Below are 23,258 nucleotides of genomic sequence, written 5' to 3' on the forward strand. Positions count from 1 at the left end.
AAACCAAATACCTTTAAATAAAGATGGTGATACATTATTCACGTATAAAATAAGGAGAAAGATACATCGCCTGCTCCAGACGATATACCCAAGCGTCGTTTACAAGTCGCCAAAAACTAGGCAATCCGCTATACTCACACGTCAAACGTCAGCGTCGTCAACTTCATTATCGTTAATTTAATATATTTTTTGTTGGCAACACTAAAAATTTTCAGAGCGACCAACATTAAAAGGATACAAACCCTATAAAAATGGCGGCCACCATGCAGTAGTCATTTTTGGGTATCGTGACCATATGCATTAGCAGTCCAGGTATATTTATAAGTTCGTGGGTACAACCTTTAATAAATCTAGAGAATGTACATATTAATTTTTAAAAACATGAAATTAAAAAAGGTTAAAATCAATATAAACTTAAAGACTAAAGCAACGGTTAAGATTAAAATTATAAAACCTTAACTATATTAAGTTAATCAATAAACAAGCAAGACAATAAATAATTAAGTTAAAATGAATCTTCTTATGAATGAAATTGCTTTAAATTTCTTACATTTCTGATTGTCACAAGAATATAATCGTAGAATTTCCAACTCAAGTATATTAGTGAATCCTAGTAACATTAACTGTAGGAATGGGTAAAACAAACATCACTCATTTGACGAGTCATATGGCAAATCATGATTTTTTACTAGTTAAGGCAGTTGCCAGGACAAAAAAATGAGAGTTTAGTTCGGTAGTTTAGATCGGTAAGAAATCGATAAGGATTCTTTCAGTTATAAATAATGGTTTGCTCAATCCAACTACACAATGATACCTGAATACCATTTTTTAAATCCCAGATATAATTTTTAATAATGTTCTATTACTTAGTCTTAAAAAAAGGTCATAGCGATGTGAGTTTCAATAATAGTCAAATATACTGTTGTGTACTACCACCTTTTCCAGCGGTCATTTAGAAGAAATCCTTGATGAAAAGCTTAAAATATGATTTCCAAATCCTAGGCGAGCATTGGTAGAAATACACAGGAACTTACAACAGTTATTATTATGCCACGGAGTATGGCCATCAAATATCAGACCATCGACATCATACTTAAGCCTCAGCATAGCGGTTTTACCAATTTTAAGAACAAACCCGTTAGAAGAACACCAATCTCTTATGATTAGAAAAACCTGAGAAATGATAATTTGGGTCTTTGTCAGCAGTAGTTCAGAAGCTATTGATTTTATTTTTTTGGTAATTAGAGTTCATTTGAAAATATGACATTATTTATCAATGTAACATTTTCATCAAGTTTGAGTAAAATTGTTGGATTTTGGTAAACTAAAAAATAATCATACTTAAAATAATATGACCGTCGTTAAGGAAATTAACTTATAGTGCCTTTCGAACGATTTACTATTAAGAACTTCTAGTACATTTTTTAATAGTATAATTCATGTTTGTCCAAAAACTTTTTGAGTCATCTTTTAAATATTTATTATTGCAAATTTGTGTCGCATTATTCAGAATGCCCTATTGTTGCGATCTGTGCAGAATAATTGGAGCTTTCCTTTCCTGCTACATCCTGTGTGTAATACCACGTTTCGGCCAATTAGTAATATTGCTCGAGACTCCCCACTAAATTTTTTTATATTAATTTCATGCTACTGCGGCTATTCATTACAGCTATCCTTTTATCCCTAAGTAATTAAGAAGTAGCTGTTTCTTTGGTTCCTTTCCTCATTTCTTTTTCGTTCCTCATTTTCTTATTCCTAACTTCTTTTCTGGCAATGTTAGACCGTTCAATAATAGTCCAGCAATACCCCCAAGTAGGAGAGGCCGGGGTTAGTTGAAACAATTTTCAGAAATATTTTCTTGGTAAAAAATTAAAAGGGAAGAAAAAATAATCAAAATCCATAAAGAATTGTAAAACCCTCTTTTATTAGAACACGCCTCTCGTTTATTAAAATAATTTTTTTTTGCTACAAAATAACGAAAAAACTAAACTTAGGCACGCTGTTCCAACTTGCCCCAAGTCGGGGTCAGTTGAAACTGGACTGGGGTTATTTGCAACAGTAGGTTTTATTAACCTATATTATTTTCTATAGATATTAAAAACTAAAAAAGGAACTAATAGGAATATAATACTTAAAAACATACAAAAGGACAAGACTAAATACGTTCTGCAGTTAGTCTGCAATCTACATGTCATCATCGGAGTCGCAATTCTCACATACAAAAAATGGCGTTTTGTTAGTACACTCCTCATGGGCCCAATAATGGCACTGAGTGTACTGCACCCATTTTTCTTTTGGGCAAGAATTATTGAAAGACTCGCCACAAATTAGGCCAAATGTTTCCTCTTCCTCCTCCTCTGAGCTGCAGGGTGCCTTCGATTTTCGAGAAGGGCGGAATTCTGTTGTAGTCTCTGATTTCGATATGTTTCTCTTTATCTTTTTTTTTTTTTCTTTTTGAATCTTTTGCTCATGTATAAGTTCAAGCTCTTGCTTATTTGGTGTGTCGGTCCAAATGGCGGATTTGCCGCGCTTTCTGCCTTTTCTTGTACCAGTGCGTTCTGCAGCCTGTGGAGTGGGTCGTGCGTCGTCTTCTGGACTAAACCGATGCTTCTGAATACTAGTGGATGGACCAGGTTGTTCTATAACTTGCGGTTGTACAACTTCTAACTCATCGTTGTTTGGGGTCTTCTCAGCAGTCTTTTCAAGGGTAACAAGAAGTGGGGGCAAGTAAATCTGTGCTTCCCCATTTTCTTCTACCTCATGGGCAATTACCAGTGTTCGGTCACTAACTGCAGAAGGCAGAAACTCGTCCTCACTAAAGATATGTCGATTAAAAGGGTATATTCCCGATACTTTAAATCCAGCTTGGATGTTGCTCGGTGTTGACGCTAATGGTAATGCTTCTTTTGCAATCGCAGGAATGTTATATATCGTCATTGTTTTGCCTGGATTATTTCGCATTCAGGCATCACTGGCAGCATTGACATATTTTTTTAAAGGCCCGTAGACATAGCGGTCTAGTGGCTGTTTTTTGTGGGATTTGTGGGAACAATGCGGGGGCAAACTAACCACTATTATCCCATTTTCTTTACAAAAATTAATACCGTTTAAGGATAAATAGGATTCATGATTGTCCAATAGCAGCAAGACAGGTTTTTCCTTTGTGGCTCTAGTGTGTTTTCCAAAATGTTTTAAGAAAATAACAAACTCAGTTTCTGTCATCCAGCCGGAAGGATTGGCTGCTCCAATACATCCAGGCGGTCCATTAACAAAATACTCCCTGTAGTTTTTTCTAGGGAACAAAAACATTGGAGCAATTGAGTTTCCATTTGCGTTAACTGCAAAGCAAAATATGACCAGAGTCCCTCTTTCGGCCTACTTGTTTCGTCCCACGTTTCGCAATTACCCTGTCCGGCTTTTGTACGGTCGTCATGCCCATTTCATCCACATTATATATATCTTGGGGCTCAAATGTATAGCGGTCCAAAACTTCCTGCAAAAGGTCAAAAAACTTTGCGACCAACGTGTTTATTAAAGCTCGCTGCACGACTAAGGCTTGTTGATTCAGGACACCTTATAGATAATGTGGGATGACGTTTAAGGAAAGCCGACAGCCAATCTGTTGACGCCATATGATTATCTTTCCAATATGTTCTTACTTCTATATTATTGTGAACGGCATATTCATAGGACAATCTGCGAACTTCGCGGGTTGATAGGCCAAAGTATAATTTCGACTGGTTGATCAAATAAGATGCTAACTCTCTGCTCCATGTCGTCAGGCAAAACCTGACGGGGTCATTTGTATCCAACATGAAGCGGTATATCTAAACCTAAAAAAAATCAGCCGTGAAGACAAGACCAAAGAAAATAATCACTGGACAACACAACAAAACATTAAATATAATATTCTTATTCTATAGGTAATGATTTACCTTCTTCATCCGCCTGCTGTTTTCTTTTGCAAAAACGTCGTAAAGTCGAATAATTCATGTTAAAATCAGCAGCCGCTGTTCTGAAAGATTTTCCGTTGTTTATAACCTCACGGGCAGCCTGTTCAAAAACATCCACAAGCGTCTTCCCCTTTTCAGTTTTTCGCTTGTAAGTTCGCATTTTATACCTTAAAAATTACATAAATTGTTGTGGGGAACATGCCAAAAACAGAGCTTTTGACGGTGTTAGTCTGCGACCCAATAGAGCTACAAATTTGTTACGCGCGCGATGAATATCGGTAATATCTCTCATGTATATTATTCGCTCTCTCTATGTTTTATATATATAACGTACATACAAAATCGTTTGGGGGTAAGTTGAAACAAGTGTCAACTTACCCCCACAGGACTGTTTCAACTAGCCCCACAGGACGGTATTTTATTATATTTTTCATAACTAAAACTAAACCGAAAAAATCATGCATTTGAGAGTAGAATATCATAAAACATACCTTCGTTTACTATTTATCCAAAAATATTATTAATCTTTAAGGTTTTTACACTGTTATGAAAGAAAAAATGCGTCGCACTTTATTTACTCGACCAGCTTAAAAACATAAAATGTGTGCTTGTACAGTTGGTAGCCGACTGATCTACGGGTACACTCGAAGATAGAGTGTCACAAGGCGAGCTAAATCGATATTTTTCGATTCTCCTGCCATCTACCATTTTCGCGTGAAAGCGGATGTTTCAACTTGCCCCTGTGTCAACTAACCCCGGTCTCCCCTACTGATGGGCGAAAATAAGGAATAGAAAACTTTAAGAATGTAATAAGAACTAATACAGGTAGATTTTTTTATTTCTGTGACTAGTACGGCTTTTCGAAATATATTGGTGTGCTTGTTATTTAGTAAAGTGTCTATGTGGCTATGCTCAAAATGTTTTTTTTTAACTTGGCTTTGCAGATACATTCAACATGTTTTGAAAAAAAAAATAGATCAGCATTTTTGAGAGTTTAGATCAAAGGAAGTAGATTATCGTTGATGGAAACTATACCATGACCATATGAATTTAGTGTCTTCTTTACAACAAGCAACCTATAAACTTTCATTTGAAAAAATGAAATTGATGATTTAAATTTATTTTTGAGCCACCCTGTACTTACAAACTGTATGTACAATAAAGCGCAACTTGAAATAAAAATCGACGGGTCCGAGCCTTTTTGCAAAAACCCATCGCTTAATGTTAAATGAATTTAGATGTAACTTTTGGGACGCACTGTATATTTGATAAGAGTTACTTAAGTTACCGACCATAACACGCATACATGAGCTTAAAATATACAAATTAATATAGGAAGCGAACTTAATAAAAAAAACTTTTTATTTTACATCTAGGATTGTGATGACCTTAATTACAACAATTTACGCCGCATTCTCAGATATGCTATAGATAGTCGGCTCATTGTATTTCGACTAGTTATGGTTTCTCCTTTTAAATGACGTGATATACCGGTTATGAAATTTTACGTTGCACACTTATCGAAAGTAAATAATATTTTAAAATATAATTTATAAATTAAGTGGCGTATTTTAATAGGGGAAATTAAGTAATTTGAAATAAGATTCATCTATGAAGGTTTTCTGATACTAATTATACTTCTTAAGGTTTCGGCTGAAGTAAAAATAAGTTAAAGTACTACACAATCCTTCGATTGTGTTTCAAATAATAGAAGTAATTGCCACTCGGGAAGCATTTTTTAAATAGTTTAGACAAAAAGAATTTTATTTTTATAGTAAATCGTAAATAAACTTGATAAAGATAAGTAAGGCAACGCTACCGGTTAATTGAAATATAAGAATATACAGGGTGTTTTGTAGCCGGTAAGGCAAACTTTAAAGATGATTAGGTGGAATTTCTTTTAGTTTAAGAAAAATTCAGCATTTAAATTTTCGCAATTTCTTAATAAATTAGCAAGATTTTGTTGTTGTTCCTATATACAGTTGAAAATAGTACAGACCAGTAACATTTTGAGAGCATTAGAAGCTTTGAATTCTCCTTATTAAAAAAAAATATAATGGACGTTGAATTTTCCTTTTTTGGTAATTCTAACACTTTATTAATTCATAGTTAATTTCTATCTAATATCCTCTTTGCAAAACGTCCAGTATGTTCTTAAATTTAAATAAATCAGTAGCTATTTTTTTTTTAATTTTACCTTCTTAATCTACCTGTAAAGTAAAAATAAGTAATAGTGAAGAGATAGCAGGAAATAAAACAATAGGCCTACTTGAAAACACTCTTATTTTTCCTTTTATTTTGTAAAAGGTACTTACTAAGCAGTGCTTAAGGAATGCTATTAGGGGGCCAAAAGAAGTAAAACAGCATTTTGAGCCTTTCGGATGTCTGTCATACAAGTTATCTGATTTATTTCAGAATTCTTAAATCGTAAAAATATTTTTTAAATTTCGCATATACCTACATATTTTTTCAGATAGCCAATATCTATTCGGATTGTTAGGCAACATTAAAAGCACTAAACCTTAAACCATAAATATCTAGAAAGGTGTAGAACTACAAAAAAGTGGTAGGTGCGATAAACGGCAGCAACATAATTCCCTATTCCTGGATATTCTGGATAAATGAAATGAGGACGCAGATAGATTAAGAATGTGGTAAAAAAGACCAGGTTCACAAAGGTTAAAAGGTTTAGGCATTACATACAATATAAAAATACTGACAATCTGCACAATACTGGAACAGATTACTGTGTTTTATCAATGCGAAAGCTTTCATACCGAACCTCACAAAAAGCATAAAAGATACTATTAAAATATTAAGTATTAATACATTAAAGTTCCAGTTCTGACTATTTAAGACATTACGTGGGTAATATTGGCCTTGGAAACAGATAATACTGGGTGGAGATAAGAAAAGGTGAAGAAAGAAGAAATTATATTCTATGTGACTGTTCAACACATTAAAAGTAACTAGACCATCTTTGGGACTGCTTTAACCCAACCAAATGATATAAAAAAAGCTTCTTCCATTTTAGGAAACTTCAACTTCAGGTTTAATGAGGATAATCTAGGTAGATGTGAACCATAATACATTAGTGTGTTGCAAAAGAGGGCTATCCAATCCTTCTACTCACCTGGGGCCGTATTTTCTTAAATCATGCGAAAAAAGTCGAGCGGCAAAAGTGCATTTTTATACATCATTCGAAATTTAATTCGTATACGAACATGAAATGTAGTGGCAACGTAGCAAAGTCGAGTGCTATTGGAGGCGATGTCATGTGTCAAACGATAAAGTTTTTTTAACCTAACCTGAAATTTAAGTTTAAAAACATCAGGGAATTTTGAGGTTTTTTTTCATGGCGTTTCTTGGGTCTTTCGAATTGACTTTTTTTTAGGTTGGATTCAAAAAATAAAAAATATTGCGGTTTTGTATCAAGTAAGCAAAAGAAAAAATAATTTTTAACTAATTTTATTTATGGCAGAGCACCCGGAATTAAAGTCGGGCAAATTCATCCAAGATTTTTCAGCTAAAACTGCACAAGCTTTATAGATAAAAGTAGCGGACAGATTACACAGTCTCCCTGAAGCACATAAAGAGCACATCAATTCCATCGTAATAGGCTTGCTTAATCTATACAGGGTGTCTCACGACGAATAGACGCGATCGATATTTCGGAAACTAATTTTTCAAAAATTTTGAAAATTTGGCAACATAGCACAGTCGATGGGGGCTACACAACTAAAATATTTTGACAGTTGTGACGTTTCCGGTTATACCGGAAGTAGGTATCAACTTCGTTATTTTAAATGGAACATCCTGTATATTTTTACTTTTTTGGCTTTTACGTGAAATTCTAAGTATATTTTGTGTATAATGTCCTATACCTAAGTGTAACCGTTTTTGACATATTTTTAATTTCATGTGAAAAACTATGTTTATAAGCCCTAACATAATTACCGATTACTCCCTTTTAGTAGCTTTTATTTATTGGTTAGTTTTGGTTTTATTTTAGAGGAAGGACCACTTTAAAAGACTATTTTAAAATTTGGCTAAAAAAAAGATACAGGGTGGTCAAAAACTAGCATTAAAAATTAAAATGAAAAAATCATTAAAAGTCAATTTTTTTAAATGGAAACCCCCTATTTTTATAATTTTTTCATTAAGATAATTAAAAATAAGGTTAACTTTGTATAAGGTTATCTAGTCCAAAAATTGATAGTTTCCGAAATATTGGCAGTTTAAATTTGGCCTAATATTAAAAGCCGTATAATAACACGGCTCAAGGATTGTTGATTAGTTGGGCATGACGGTTGTCATAGTTACCGCTAGAAGCGGCAGTAAGACAATGGATTATATGCATTAAATTTATAAGTTACTTGCTATTTAAGTTTTCTTCGTAAAAGTGTAATTTAATTAAAAAGTGTACATTTCTGTTATAATCCATTATCTTACTGCCGCTTTTAGCGGTTACTATGACAACCGTCATGCCCAACTAATCAACAATCCTTGAGCCGTGTTATTATACGGCTTTTAATATTAGGCCAAATTTAAACTGCCAATATTTCGGAAACTATCAATTTTTGGACTAGATAACCTTATATAAAGTTAACCTTATTTTTAATTATCTTTATGAAAAAATTATAAAAATAGGGGGTTTCCATTTAAAAAAATTGACTTTTAATGATTTTTTCATTTTAATTTTTAATGCTAGTTTTTGACCACCCTGTATCTTTTTTTTAGCCAAATTTTAAAATAGTCTTTTAAAGTGGTCCTTCCTCTAAAATAAAACCAAAACTAACCAATAAATAAAGGCTACTAAAAGGGAGTAATCGGTAATTATGTTAGGGCTTATAAACATAGTTTTTCACATGAAATTAAAAATATGTCAAAAACGGTTACACTTAGGTATAGGACATTATACACAAAATATACTTAGAATTTCACGTAAAAGCCAAAAAAGTAAAAATATACAGGGTGTTCCATTTAAAATAACGAAGTTGACACCTACTTCCGGTATAACCGGAAACGTCACAACTGTCAAAATATTTTAGTTGTGTAGCCCCCCTCGACAGTGCCATGTTGCCAAATTTTCAAAATTTTTGAAAAATTAATTTCCGAAATATCGATCGCGTCTATTCGTCGTGAGACACCCTGTATAATTTAATAAATGGAGCATCTAAATACATTTCAAATGAGTCAAGAAATGAAGTAGTAAATGAAGTACATCCTATTTCTTCTAGTTTCAGAGTTTCAGTCTCTTCCAGTGCATCCACGACGTTTCTTTGCACAAGATTGTTTAATCTTGCCACTTGATTATAGTTGTTTTTTTTCAATAAGCAACAAAAAAACACTACGAAAATACTTAACAAACTCATTAAGATCTAAAATAAAACAAAGCTAATTTAAAATCAAAATAAGACAAGTGGCAGAATTAAATTGAAAATCACACACGAACTTTGAAGTTCGAATGGTATACACCCATTCAAGACACCTCATGCGAAAAAGTTCGCATAGGATGCGGTCGAAAATACGATTATATATATTTTGTGCAAAATCCTCTAATCTCGTATGCGAAACAAATTCGAAGGATTTCAAAAATACTGCCCCTGTACTTTATTGATGTACGGCCACGTATTGACATGGATGATGATTATGTACGGCCTAACATAATCCATGCCATAATATTCAGAAAAATTGGCCTATCAATAGCATTAATATTGTTTGCCAGTGGTACTTTATTCTACAAATTAATCTGCACAAGCAATTTTACAGCAATCAACACTCTTTTTAATATACATGTGAGTATATTTTAAAAAAGAGTTAGTGAGGATTTGCTTCTGTAGGCCCAACGTTCACAATCTACTAGTACATAGTATTACAAAAAGTGTGGTTTCTGCATTCGAATATAATTTCACAATATAATTTCAAGTACAGAATAAAATATAGAATATTAAATACTACACTATTTAAATAAAATTAATAAAGCTATATATTAATTACCCCACATCATAATATTATATGAGTATTTAAACATCATTACTTCAAAAGCGAAATTTAATATATATGGGTTTTTATAGTTGTTACTTAATTGCTGCACTATTAATTGGGTATTCCGGATGGCATAACTACTTCAAGTAAAGTCTTTTAATAGCATAAATTAATTGAAGTGTCTTGTTGAATTCATTTTATATAATTACCGCTAATGGATAGTTTTGCACCATATAATATAGAATAATTTGTTTCTGTTATATCGTGTAATATATATATATATTGAGTAATTTACTTTTTATACTAAAATAAAATGATGAAATATTATTAGAGCACCCACATAGTTTTATAAATTTTCACCAAAGACACACAATATAATTTTTCAAGATAATAGATATTTTTAAGAGGGATTAACAATTTAATCTGTTCAGTGCAGCCATATTAAAAAAATCGAAAGTATCGCTATAAATTATAATAAAAGACATACTACTTTCCACCGAGATAAATGATGACCTCCATTTTGTAAATGTAGGCAATAAAAAATATTAAGAATTTTCAGTGGTTCATTGAAGAGTCAGCGCGCTCAGAAGAAGTAGGTTAGATATTATTTTTTGTAGACTGGGTTCGGTATTCACTTTTACTCTTTGTAGGGTACCAACGGAGACTTTCTCAATATATGTACTTGCAAAATGTATCACATTAAGTTTAATACTCGCAAAGAATGTTCAGAGTATTAAATTTGCGACTCCTTTAAACGATAAAAAGAGCAAAGGTATTCCGATAACCATAAAAACCATATTTAATTTCAGAAGCATAGTTATAATCCATTTTAGTTGATATGTCTGTATCTTGGATTATGTTTAACTTAAGTACATTTTTTAATTATTAGAAGCAATGAGAATAGCTAAGCAAAAATTAGTTTTCTTACACCGAAACTATTTATAAGCACAATGAACTTTAAGTTATATTAATCCCAAAAATCATATTCATATATGGATATATTTTAAATAGTCATTGCGTTAAAGGTTCAGTACCACAATTCCGCAATACAAATGTTAGCGTCTACAAGGCGTGTGAGTTACACGATTATAATTTTAAATTAGATTAAGTTGTGGATTCAAGATTTAAGTATTGTTTATGATGACTCCATGGAGAAAATGTCTCTTTGCACATGGAGTCTAAAATAAGACATTTACCCAGTCACGTCAGAAGCATCGGGAAGAAGCACTGGAAGAACACACATTTATTTTGAAGTTAGAGAATTAGTTTTAAAATCGACTTTAAAATTAATTCAGTTTTGAAATATAAGCGTGATGCATATACTTCATTGAAGAATAATATGTCTTTTTCTTTTCCACCTATGGGTCTTATGGGAAGTACACGAAGCCTATTTAGGTTAGGCAAATGCAAACATGATGGTTGTTATAGTGTTGCTTACAGTGTACAAAAGATAAAACTCAACAATTGGCTACATTGCCTAATTCTATTTCAAACTTTTTAAAAATATTTTAAATTTAGTGAAAACCAATATTTTAAAACAATTTTGTACAATCAAATAAGGATAAAAGTTAGGATGTAGAAACGGAGTACCCTTCCCTTAACTACCAAAAAATATTAATTCTTAACTTTTTGGACACTCTGTATAACAAATTATATTTTACAAAAAAAAAAACAAAAGTATTTGTAAAGATTTTTTTTATAAGAAAGACCCTTAAAAAATTGGGTTTTCGGCACTCTTACCTATAAAATCGCACAACATTCGAAAAATTCTACATCATAAATTTAATTGCTTTAAAACGCTTACATTAAATAGGAAACCGTTATAGACCACAACTAAAAATTAAAAAGCGAAGCCTTATTTTTTTTAAACATATAATTTATTCTACTTTTAGTATCTTATATCGCAGTCCTAATATAACAAAAAATGTTATCGAAATTTACAAAATAAATATTGGTTTACTTTAAAGCCGCAAAAAGCAACACTCAATATCAACGTCCATAAAATATTAAGTAAATTTATTTTTAAATAATTAAACTTATGAACTAACTAGAATTTTAAATTTGATCTACATTTTTTTAAATAGGAAAATAATTTGAGCAGCCTATAAAAAATCAGAGCAGATGTATGAACGTAAAATTAAGTACCTTTACTTAAACAACTCATTCATTTTATTCTGCGCTTATAATTTTAATTCAATATATAAATCTAATAAAGTATAATTTACTAATGATTATTATATGTTTATTAAAGATTTTCTTTAAATCAAACTAAAACGAGACTGATTGCTAGAATCTAATATGATGTCCAGCCATTTAAATAAAAATATTATTAATAAAGAAGAAAATACAAAGAAGATGAAAATTTAATAAATAAATAGGTGTAATAAAGTACGACTTTAGAAGAGATATTATTAAATATGTCAAACGCGCCTAAGAGATATTATTTTTCGTTACACTTTTATTTAGAAAAAAAGCTTTTGATGTTTGTCCTAAAACTTAAGTTCAATTTTAATATCGATAATATTTTCTTATACGAAAAAAATTATGTTTTATTTTAGAAATTATTGTTAAGCCAAAATGTATATTATAATAATAATATTAATAATCTTTAGAACAGCAAAAAGAATTTTGTAAGTTTTTGTATTTTTTTGCATAATACCGAAAATAGAAGGAACATTGTAAATCTTTTGACACGGTTTTACATTTAAATATGGACTTTATAATAAAAGAGAAAAATACAAAAAAGTTCCAAAAAAGATGTGGAACACCATTAAGGAAGCCATAAGAGCAAAAAACATCAGAAAATCAAATAAGAGAACTCCAGGATGAGTTAGGAAAATCTTTAAAAGATTATAATGCAAAAGCTAACTATTTAAATGGGTATTTTTTGGCTTTGGAAAAAATGTGGCGAAACAATTGAACGTACCAAACCAAGATGACTATTTGAAGAATTTTGATAGGAAATATAGGTCAGTGTTTGTTTTATACCCTATCAACGAGCTTGAATATTAAGAACCATTAAAGATTTAAATGCAAATAAAGCACCGGGGTAAGATAATATAACACGTCTCTTAATTAAAAATATTTACCCCCTAATAGTGAAACCATTGCTGTATATATTTAATAAATCATTTGAGACCGGCGTAGTTCAGATCTTCTTAAGGCCGAAAATATTAAGCCGATTTTTAAGGAAGCGGCTAAGCAACTGGCTACAAACTACCGTCTTTTCTCACTTTTGTCTTCATTTTCTAAGATATACGAAAAACTACAATAATGACCTAAAGAAAGCATTTGACACCGTCGACCTTACTCTCGTTAAAAAAACTTTAGTCATTGGGTTTTAGGGGGGTGACATTTAAACAGCTAAAAAACTACCTTACAGGTCGAACACAAAGAGTAACTGTTGGAAGACACACGAGTTCTAAAAACCTAGTAGAATGCGGGGTTAAATAAGGAACAGTGTTGGGTCCTAATTCTATTTTTAATTTATATAAAACATTTGCCGATGACATGGGGGTTTTTGTGAAAGTAAGTTCTTGGAAAGAGGTAAAAAATAAATGTGAGGATGCTTTGAGATTAATAAAAAAATGATTAGATAATAACGCTTTAAGCCTAAACTGTGCCAAAACAAAATGTCTTCCGTTCTTTATTGATATAAGGTCAAGGCCAACTTTTGAAAACATATCAATTCATGATTGCAACTGCTCTTTAAAGATTGAAGTTGTTGAAACCGTTAAATATTAAGGCATAACTCTAGATAGTCAACTAAAGTTCAAACAACAAACTGAACAACTAGCTATTAAATTTAGAAAAAAAATTTCATTCTTAAAAAGTTGAAACCTATATCAATCCTAGCAAATCTTAGAACGGTGTACCATGCGATTTTTGAATGTATGGAATAATCGCCTGGGGTAGCAGCTATGATATATTATTAGACGGTCTGGAAGTACTGTAAAATTGATATATTAAGATTAGAATTTTGAACAAAGACCCGTTTTTATCAAACATAATTTGCGCCAATTATATGCTTATCAAATACTATTATACATATATAAATACCCCAAAAATCATTAATGAAATAAGTTTAAATCAGTGCCAAACTCGACAAATATCACAAAAAGTCGCTAAAATACCAAAAAAAAAGAATTTCACAAAAGTGTATAATATACATGGCTTCAAAAATGTTTAATACCTTACCATAAGAAATAAGGATAATTACTAATCAAAAATCAAAATTTAAACAACTTTGTAAAACCCATATAAAATTACTTGATTTTAGTTACCTTAAGAGTTGCTTTCCATAAAAATTTACTAGTTACTTGTGCTAAAGAAAAAAAAAGAACAAATAAGTAAGTAAAACAAGTATATCAAATAATGTTTACTATTTTTATATAAGAGTAAAGTTATTATAAATCTTTGTTTGCTCAATTAATTTAATATAAATAATATTTTTCTTGTCTATTTCTAGATGTAAGCATTGTAAAAGCATTTTAATTATAATTTTTCATAATATTTATTTAAATAATTTTAATTGAAAGTTGAAAGAGCTACAGTTGAAGCGCTGGTAGTTGTGTTGCCTTAGTAGTGATTTCTTTGCTTTCTATAGCATTGTTATTATTAGAAGTTTATTATTGTAGGTACCAATTATGTGAATTTTTAATAAAGCTATTATGAATGAATGAAAATCATCCTTATTAATTTTAGAGCATCTTATTCCTGGGCAAATTACTTTTCATTTAGATTGCTTAAACATGGTCAAATATTATAATAATCTTTATTATTAATAAAGAGGATATTTAAATTTAAACACTCACATTTTGGATTTAGATAACTTTATGACGAAGATTTATTGATTGGTACTTCTAAATTTTCAAATCTTGACGATGGTCTTAAACGAATAAAATCCTAAAAAAAGAGCAGGCGAACTTCTTTGAATAAGATTCGTTTAAATGAAAATTACTTACTTGTGCTAAAAAAACATTTTAATAACTCATAACCAGTAATAAAAAAAAATGAAAAATAAATAAACTCTTTTCTAAAATCTTGGAGCTGCGTTATTCTTATAGAAAAATATCCATAATACTCATCCGAAAAATCTGTAGTTAAGCAAATGTAAATTATGTTATTTTGTAATTTAAAATATGATTAGCGTTCAGGCCAATTCTGAAAAACTCAGTTATAGGTCCAGACTAAATGTTATTTAAGTAAATACCTAATCATGCTTAGAAATCTAGAATTTTTTACAGAAATTAAACTTATTATAGTCGAGAAACAATCTTATCTATTTTATAAATATTATTAAATATTTTTTTGCTTCGCTGTGTTAAAATATAATACTTAACAATATGTTCAAGATTTAACTATATTTTGAAATAAAGCTGATTACCTAACATAATTGCGTCGTTATTTACGCCCATTAAATAATAAACCTGTTATATTTTTGGTAATTATACTAAGATTTTAATATACAGGATGTTTGGCTTAAATATTATATTTCACTTAACACCTAAAATTTTTTTGTTGCATTAATATAAATCAAGAAATGTATACCAGATCAAGATAAATATACCTTGATATGTGTATTTTATTATATATTTATCCATTTTATTTTTAGAGATTTTTATTTTTTGAGTTATTAGTTCGTGGAAGGGTGGATGATGTTCGAACATTCTTTAATTGGAGTTTTTTGTAATCTTAAGATATTTTTTTTTAATTTTTATTAATTTTTAATTAAATTAAAGCGTAAAAATCACGCTTAGCCTTTCAAATAAAAAAATCGCTTTTTTTGTGTCGCTTTTGGTAAAACGAGTCGACATATTCCTAAGCGATGCTACATCACTACTGAGTTGCTACTTGCTATTAGCGATAATTCGTTTACCTTACAAAACGATACTTCCGCTATCTTTTGGAACTTGGAATTACTAATATATAATAAGCTAATGACGGTTTTCCTGATAAGATTATTTAAACTTTGGAGTGGATTCTTTCTTTTAATGGCAAAAATCTTGTTCTCTTTAATTTGAAGTGGTGTCGCTTTTCCCAAAAACAATTTATAACGTTAAACATAGAATGCATATACTCAATACTGATAAAATCTTATAATCAGTTTAAGCAAATATTGAAGCCAAGAAAGAGAGAAAGCATTAACAAACATAATATATTTAAGTATATTTCACAGTGGAAAATGCAATGAGTGATATTGCAGTATCCTTTTTTGCTTTCTTTTGAGCTTTTTTTCATGCCAGACTTTCTTCTAGAATTAAATTAAGATTAAATTGACCACCTAAATAAATTATTAATTTTAAACACGAACTTAATAAATATACCTGGACTGCCAATTCAATGAAAAGTAAATGACCACTACTTGGTGGCCGCCATTTTGCGTGATTGTGTCCTTTCGATGTTGGTCACTCTGACAAATTTTAGTTGTGCCAATTGTAGGGAAACAAAACAATTAAGGTTTTTGGGAGGTTATGTTTACAAAAATACAAAATAGAAAGTTACATATAGGTAAGAATTTAAGATAGTTGCGTTAGATCTGTGATTTTTTTTGTACTTCTTTAAGAATTTCGTTAACATTAATGAAAGAAAGTAATCCTCGCCTAAAATGAGACAAGGTTTCAATCAACTTGGAATAGATGGATGTACTTTAAAATATTCGTTTTATTATTCTGATAATCTTGAATCTTATAAATCTAACCTTAAACTTGAATCTTATAAATCCTAATACCATGAAAATGATGATCTTCATTTAAATTTTTGCTTGTATTTACTTAACAACTTTAGTTAAAAACATTTTTATTTTCTTTCTATTTTTATGAGTTTTACTTTCCTTCCATGTACAGTGTTTCCATATTAATAGGTACAACCATCTATAAAAATAAAAATATAGATGATTTTATGAGGGTTTGTAATTAGCAAGGGTTTATATAGTAAAAATATATTATTCTATCAACAACTCTATATATTATTCTATCATAAACAACAAAGACAGACAATTCACAATAATTCGGTTTTGAGAAACAGTGAACCAAATACTTTTAAATAAAGATGGTAATACCATTATTCACGTATTAAATAAGGAGGAAGATACATCGCCTGTTCCAGATGATAAACCCATACCCAAGCGTCGTTTACAAATCGCCAAAAACTAGGCAATCCGCTATACTCACACGTCAAACGTCAGCGTCGTCAACTTCATTACCGTTATTTAATATATTTTTTGTTGGCAACACTAAAAATGTTCAGAGTGACCAACATCAAAAGGACACAACCACTATAAAAATGGCGGCCACCAGGCAGTGGTCATTTTTGGGTATCGGGGCCATATGCATTAGCAGTGCAGGTATATTTATTAAGTTGAGAGTTTCCTTTACTTATACTCATCTTCCATCTCAAAGCTAGGATTATTAATCGCTCAAGCATGCGCAAGTTGCCCTATTCCACCGTGAGATAGAACCTATAACCTGGTCCTCTAATACAGCCATCTCTCTATATTAGCTTCACATATCCAGCAGTATTACCAGCATAATCTTAAATTATTTTTTGGTAAAACATAGATTTATCAAATTAATTGTTAATGCACGTATATATTTTGTTTAAATAATATAAAAATATAAGTCGATAGATGCAATAATATTAATTATTATTATTTGAACCAACAATATCTATGTTATAATCTCATTAACTCACATTTCTCACATAGGCTGAACATTAATACTTCTGCTCCTTAGTTTTATTTACCTTCAAATCCAACACAACTGAAGACTAAGTAAAATACTGGGTCACAAGAACACGTTTCATATAATATATTTTGTGGATTTAACAAGTCAAAGGTTAGTCAATAAAATTATACAGATTTATATGTTTTCTTTTTAATAATATTTGTCAAAATTTAAAAGTATTGTTGTAGCTAGAGTGTATTATGTGGGTATCTCAAGAAATCATTATTGGCCCAACATGATTTTTACTATATATAAAATAAACGTCAACATTACAATTATCTGCTCATGATACTACTACATTACATACTTTAAAGATCTTAGCAGTTACATTTTAAAAACTACACCTAAAACAGTAAAATTATAAGGTTATTATTTGAGTGGAAACTTAAGTTGGATAAATCATATAGAAAAACTTAAAACTTATATCTTATTTCTTAGTTATAAATTCATTTAATTTAAAATTTTCTCTATAGAGTTTATGCTCTTTAACATTATAAGATTTAATTGTAATAAAAAATTTTAATAAATTGTTTTATCAGTCTAGCTAACAATTTAGATATTAATATGTAAAAGACAAAAATATAAATCTGTAAATAAAATGTATATAAGGCAATACCTATTTAGAAGCGATTTTGGCAAAAAAATGCTTATAACATGTAATAACATTTTAATATACACTAACTTGGAAATTTTCTACAAAATAGTAAAAATATCTATATATTTAAACAAAAATATTCTTAGTTTAATTTTAATAGATATCTACAGTTGAAACTGATATAATATTTTTTTTACATTTTTGCTATTGTTTTATTTTTATTGTTATTTTTAGTATAATGAACTATAATTCACCCACGTACATTGTTTACCGCAATCTAGTTATCGCTTTCGCCATTTAAGGCTTAAAAATTGTTTTAAACCGTTATTGATCAATAAATAATATGTTTTTCTACTACACTAACAATCAACGATAATATATGGGTCAAAAATATTTGCTATTTTTTTATATAATAGAATTTGTTTTTAGTATTTTTTATTTACCCTTCAATCATTATTCCGTACTAGCACTAACCTTGAGGACCAATTTCCGTAAGTAATTTGCATTTTAGCCATAAATCAAAATACCTTTTATAATATATCAATCAAAATAACTGAAATATATTCTTTCCTTGAAATACTTTCATAAAATTCAATGGCAAGACGGCTAGGTCGTGCTCCTCAAACAATACGTGTGTCATTGGCTGAATCGTGTATGTAATATGGTAAATGACCACGAGTTTGCCCTGTACAAGACTAAAATAAAAAATAAGGTGATTTACAATCTGTGACTTTTTAGGATATTTGTCGTCGACAGTTGTTTACTGTTCTGAAAGCATATATAACGCTTGGTTTAATAAAACAATTAATTTGTCATCATACCGGAAAGTGTTTACGAGATAAAAATGTAAATAATACTTTCCTTATAAGTATCTAGTAACGATAAATACAAAGCAATAGTGTATCTCAAAGTATTCCTTAAGAAAGATTTTAAAGACATTAAATTCAGTCTTTTAATACGCAGTCTCAAGCTTCATAATGTAATTCAAAAGTTTCGTAGGGCATAATATGGAGTACTCTGCATATTATAGAAGTAGTATAAATATGCTTACAGAACTCGATACGTACATTGATAATCGATCATTAATGTCTTACATATCAATGTTTAATACCATCCATAGATTTTCTGCTTACTTATCTCAAGCAATCTAATATCTTGCTTGCATGTTTCACTATTTAATTAATGCTTCCAAATTTAAAATTGACAAAACTTTCGAGTGATGTTTTTTAGCACAAACACAAATAATAGTAAGTGTCGACCTTTCTGTTTTAACCAGAAAACTTCTGGATTACTGATACTGTAAATAAGATAATAACTCGCCTAACTTTTAAGTCACAATATTAAAGAAAAGAAGAACAGAAGTCATAAGATGACTTTTGACAATAAAAGTCCAATATAGAGTGCTATTCTTTAATGTCCCCTCCTCTTTATTTTTTGAACGAATCAATTTAAAATATTAAAACTTGGGGTAATGCAATTGATGAATGAATACTATGTTTTAAAGTAAAATTGACAAATGAAAATTTCAAGATGGCTTCTGGGCGCCGTCTTGGAAAAAAAAAATTAAATAGAAAGGGTGGTCTTGTGGCATATCATTTTGAAGCTCCTGACGAGTACTTTATAACCCTAGAATATAAATTCAATGTCTTTACCTACTATAAAATGGTCGTACATTTAATACATTAACTGAATACTTTAACATTTAACTTGATATATCGAATAAATACATTGAGTTTAATTGAGAAGGTGCTGAAAATGGTTGCCTTGAACTTCTTGACACAAGAACAGTCGGTCCGAAATTTCATACCGAACATTTTCAAATACATTAACTCCGATACTTCTACAAATATTTGTTATTGTCTGTCGTAAATCCAATACTGAAGCAGGTTCAGTTTCGTACACCTTTTGCTTCAAATAGCCCCATAAAAAAAGTCTATAGGTGTCAAATCTGGCGAGCAAGCTGGCCATTCCACAGGTGCTCGAGGGTCAATCCAACGACTGGGGAAATTGTTATCTCAATAGTTCCGAACTTATCTGAAGTAGTATGGTGGAGCTCCATCTTGCTGGAATACAATATCCATATCGAATTCATTAGGATTCGTTTCGGCAATTTCGAGGGTCAATAGTATTTTCCAGCATATCCAAATACAGTTCCCCTGTTAAATTTTGTTCGATGAATGGGTCTCTAGCCCCACAATATGGTTTCTCAATATCCCTGTCCAAACGTTTATTTTTTCTGGATATTGAGTATGAGTTTTCCGTAAGACATGAGGATTAGTGTCACGCCAATAACGACAATTTTGTCTATGAACATTACCGTTGAGAAAAAATGTACATTCATCACTAAAACAAATATTACGGAGATAGGAATGCCGTGCCATGGTTTCCGTCATAGTTTCGCAGAATTCTATTCTTCGATCAGGGTCATCTTCAGTTAACTGGTGTACCATTTGGATTTGGTACGGATGATACTTATTCCTTTTCAAAAGTCTCCATATAGTAGAAGGACAAACCTCATATTCATTCGCGACAGAGGAAGTTGATTATTGAGGATTAACTATCATCTCACCAATTATTTGAACTTGCTTTTCTTCCGAAATGGATGGAGGTCCTGGGGGCTTTTTGTTGTTTACACTACCAGTAGTTGTAAATTTAGATACGAGTTCCCGTAAATATTTTCTACAAATAGGACGATTTGGGAAACGATCGTTGAAAATCCTTTCGGTTTAGTGAAAGTTCGCGTCGCACCGTAAATAAAAATCGTTTCGATTTTTTCTTCCAATGGACGAGAATTGACCATTTTAAACTACTACCACTAAAACCGAAAACTAAATAAGAATATGTTAACTGCACAATGATATTTGCTTTCGTACTGATATTTTTGTCACTGTCAACAAAAAAACCAAAACAAACTTTTATCAAAATATCACTGTCGCTGTGGATACGGAAGAACATAACAATTATTTGTAGAGATATGCATGTCAGTGTTTTGGTATTCAAGTAATTATTAAATGTACCACCATTTTGTAGTAGGTAAAGATATTGAATTTTTATTTTAGGGTACTCGTCAGGAGCTTCAAAATGATGTGCCACAAGACCACCCTTTCCATTTAATTGTTTTTTTCAAGATGACGCCCAGCAGCCATCTTGAATTTTTCATCTATCAATTTTGCTTTAAAACATAGTATTGATTCATCAATTGCATTACCTCAAGTTTCTATATTTTGAATTAATCCGTTCAAAAAATAAAGAGGGGGAGAGACATTAAAGAAAAGCTCTGTATAGGGTGACCCATTGAAAACGTACCGCAAGGCACTACAGGGAGAGAAAAAACGTGTCGGCAAGATTCAAAAACAGGTCAAGTTGGTTTCTAAGAGAAGAAGTCTTGACGCAAAAAACACAGACGACAGACACCTTTAGGGGTGTCACTCCCCAAATTTTGTTCTGAAATAATTTAGGCTCTTTTTGTGAGTAAACAATTCTTGAATTCATGCTTCACATAGATAGACCAGTAAGTTATTTTGTGACTTATAATTGAAGTGTTTTAAAGTTAGTTGTTGAACCTTATTAGTTATGATGTACTCAATTGCCAAAAGAGTAGCAATAATTTTTCTTTAAAACAATGAATGTGGAAATCGGATCGCGAAGTTTAACCAACGGCATGCTGACAAACATGTTTCTGGAAAAATTGTTCGCGAATTGGTGGCAATATTTCGTGAAACAGCTTCCGTTCATAATAAAATAAGGTAGTTTATAAAACCCGTACTAAATGAATCAATGGAGATAGGAATTTTAAATCAAATTGCGATGGATAATACAAGTCTATTAAATAAATACAAGTTTTATAAGATTCGGCGAGTGCAAGAGCTAAATGAAGACGACTTTGATCATCGCTATTTGATTGACGGTAATTCTCTATTTAATGTATGTTTTGATTAAAGTGTGGTTTCTTCTTGAATGATTTTGTAATTGTTATTTCTGAATACCAGAACCAAGTTCAATGTATAAACTGCTATCTTTGAAAATTCCATTATAGGTCTTCTTTTCCTGAAAATTTAACAACTTCTCCGTATTAGTCATGCACACACTAGGATGTTAGATTGGAAAAAGGCGTTCATTTGAATGGCCCCCTTAGTCACCAGGCTAAAGTCCATTGGATTTTTTGTTGTTAGGGCACATAAAAAATACAAAGTTTACAGTACTCTACATGAATCACCATCGTTTGTCGCGAAAGGACCTCGTAAATGATTCAGAATATACGACTACGGTTTAAAGATAATCTTTATCACTGTATGGAGGTTGGCGAACAGCAGCTTGAGTATTTACTTGACTAATACGGTAAGTTTGAAGTAAAGTGAAATCGTTTTGTGCATTGGTTATCAAAGTATTGTTGTTATTGCAGAGCTCCATATTTTCCAAAAGAATAGAAAAATTTCAAGTTCTTTCTCACCCTATAAGCCTTGCGGTACGTTTTTGATAAGCTATTTCTGTATAGGTATAGACATATATTTGCACATTACCTATATCTAATATCTTTACATAACTGTTCCTAATTAAGTTGTGCCTTTTTTTACCTTATATATTTAGTTTTTAATGGATTTATTTAAATAATAATGACCTAACAAGTAAAAGTTAAGTAAACCTAACTTATTATCAGTATTATCATCAGAAACCAGCGACTCCACTAGCCTGGCTACTTTCTGGTTTCCCCCTACCATTCATTATTACTTTTAAGTTACACCCTCCTTCTATGTTTATGAGATTTTTTTATATTCCGCTTTGATTACCCTTTTGTCCTCTCGCTCATTTGTCTTTCTCATTCTTTCCTATCCAATCTTAATATCCACTTCTCTCTTCCTGGCTTCGCAAAGATCTAATCAACAATATGCATGACTTTTACATCTCTATCATCGTTTGGAATTACTATCAGTCCCCCTTCCTTTCTTGTAGCATCTTTTATTCCTTATCATTCAGCTTCTACTAATCCAACTTTCTTGC

The 23,258-nt window shown here is 30.8% G+C and overlaps 2 protein-coding genes across 2 annotated transcripts in view; both read right to left on the bottom strand.

The window, feature by feature from the left end:
- Window positions 1-23,258, bottom strand: part of LOC126742983 (putative uncharacterized protein DDB_G0291812) — a 39,496-nt gene that overhangs the window by 8,062 nt on the left and 8,176 nt on the right. The window lies entirely within an intron of this gene.
- On the bottom strand, window positions 1,905-5,070 carry LOC126742984 (uncharacterized). Its single transcript, XM_050449883.1, has 3 exons — window positions 4,445-5,070; window positions 3,936-4,120; window positions 1,905-3,833 (listed from the first exon to the last, which is right to left on the bottom strand). Exon 3 carries the CDS (start codon window positions 2,959-2,961, stop codon window positions 2,185-2,187), a length of 777 nt encoding a protein of 258 aa, XP_050305840.1. The 5' UTR covers window positions 2,962-3,833; window positions 3,936-4,120; window positions 4,445-5,070; the 3' UTR covers window positions 1,905-2,184.

This window comes from Anthonomus grandis, chromosome 12 (assembly GCF_022605725.1).
Source record: "Anthonomus grandis grandis chromosome 12, icAntGran1.3, whole genome shotgun sequence".
In the NCBI taxonomy this organism is placed as follows: domain Eukaryota; kingdom Metazoa; phylum Arthropoda; class Insecta; order Coleoptera; family Curculionidae; genus Anthonomus; species Anthonomus grandis.